The 1,361-nt window shown below is 69.4% G+C and overlaps 1 protein-coding gene across 1 annotated transcript; it reads right to left on the minus strand.

Annotated features, from left to right (window-relative positions):
- Positions 1-104: 104 nt before the first annotated feature.
- On the minus strand, positions 105-1,083 carry LOC113979952 (DBF4-type zinc finger-containing protein 2 homolog). The gene is made up of 2 exons (XM_027707228.1): positions 739-1,083; positions 105-497 (listed from the first exon to the last, which is right to left on the minus strand). The coding sequence occupies exons 1-2, from the start codon at positions 856-858 to the stop codon at positions 120-122; spliced, it is 498 nt and encodes a 165-aa protein (XP_027563029.1). The 5' UTR covers positions 859-1,083; the 3' UTR covers positions 105-119.
- Positions 1,084-1,361: the final 278 nt, after the last annotated feature.

Consider the following 1,361-nt stretch of genomic DNA (forward strand, 5'->3'; position numbering starts at 1 on the left):
GGAGGACAGCGGGACACGGGGGGACAGCGGGACAAGGGGGGAGACGCGTGGGGGGACACGGAGAGACCCCGAGAGGGACACGGAGGGACCCCGGGGCACAGCGGGGACACGGGGAGGGGTCACAGGACACCGGGAGGGACAGGGACAGGGAAGGACAGGTCATAGGACAGGGAAGGACATGGACGGATGCCCGGGGCACACAGAGGGACACGGGGGATACACGTGGAGAGGGACGGGCCGGGACACCGGGGGAGGCTCCTGGGACACGGGGGAGAAACGGGAAAAGACACCAGGACACCGGGAGATACGGAGGGATAACGGGGAGAACACCGGACACGCGAGGGGAGAGGCACACGAGGAAGGACCCCGCAGGGTCCTCGGTGCCCACCGGGGCACTTGACGTCCATGAAGTAGGAGTTGGGGCTCTGCACCAGCCGCTTCTTCTTGTGCTTGCGCTTCTCCTCCTCAGGGGACGGGTGCAGCAGGTCCTTGGCGAGCTGCGGGGACACGGCGGGGGCAGGACCTCGCTCAGTCCAGCGCGTCCACCCCCCCGGCCCCTCAGGCCGCCATCTTGGCGCCCCCCCCTTCACCCCTCGGCCCGCTCGCCCCGCGCCCCCCCGGCCCCGCCATCCTCCCCAGACCCCTCCCCACAGCCTCCCGCCCCCGGGAGGCGCGGCGGGCGCGGCCTCGCGGCGGCGGCGAACGCGGAGAAACGCGGCGGGCGCGGGCCGCACTCACAGGCATGGCGGCGTCGGCGTGAGAGGCCGGAAAGGGACGGGCCCGGCCCCGTGTCGCCATTTCCGCTGCGGGGCGCCCCAGGGGCGGAAGCGGCGCCATCTTGGGATTTTTTACCGCCATCTTGGGCAGGTCGTTTATAACATCACCCTTCGGGACGATCGTTAATGTTTCCGTCACCTCGGGAAGGTCCTTTCCCTTGCCGCCATTCGTGGTGGTCGTTTAAATTGCCAGAGTTCGGGAAGTCGCGGCGTTCTGGGGATGGTCGCTTGGGGTTTACGCCATTTAGAGAAGGTCGTTGCGTTGCCGCCATCTTGGGAAGGCTGAGGCGGCGGCGCCATGTTGGGTGGGTCTTTTTTTGTCGCCGCCATCTTGGGAAGGTCGCATCGGCCTCGTGACGTCATGCGATCCCGCTGTGACATCACCGCCCCGTGACGTCACGGGGAGGGCCGGGCCCAGCCAGGCCCCGCCCGGGGGGGGCCGGGCCGGTCCCGGTGGCGGCGGGCGGCGGCGGGGGCCATGGCCAAGGCCTACGACCACCTCTTCAAGCTGCTGCTGATCGGGGACAGCGGCGTGGGCAAGACCTGCCTCGTCATCCGCTTCGCCGAGAACGACTTCAGCAGCAC

This window comes from Neopelma chrysocephalum, unplaced genomic scaffold, assembly GCF_003984885.1.
Source record: "Neopelma chrysocephalum unplaced genomic scaffold, ASM398488v2 Primary Assembly neopelma1_90875, whole genome shotgun sequence".
NCBI lineage: Eukaryota > Metazoa > Chordata > Aves > Passeriformes > Pipridae > Neopelma > Neopelma chrysocephalum.

Coding starts and splice junctions, on each gene's coding strand:
- LOC113979952 (XM_027707228.1), bottom strand. CDS start 858: ATGGCGGTAAAAAATCCCAAGATGGCGCCGCTTCCGCCCCTGGGGCGC. Junction 498..738: donor ACGCCGACGCCGCCATGCCT/GTGAGTGCGGCC, acceptor GTGTCCCCGCAG/CTCGCCAAGGACCTGCTGCA.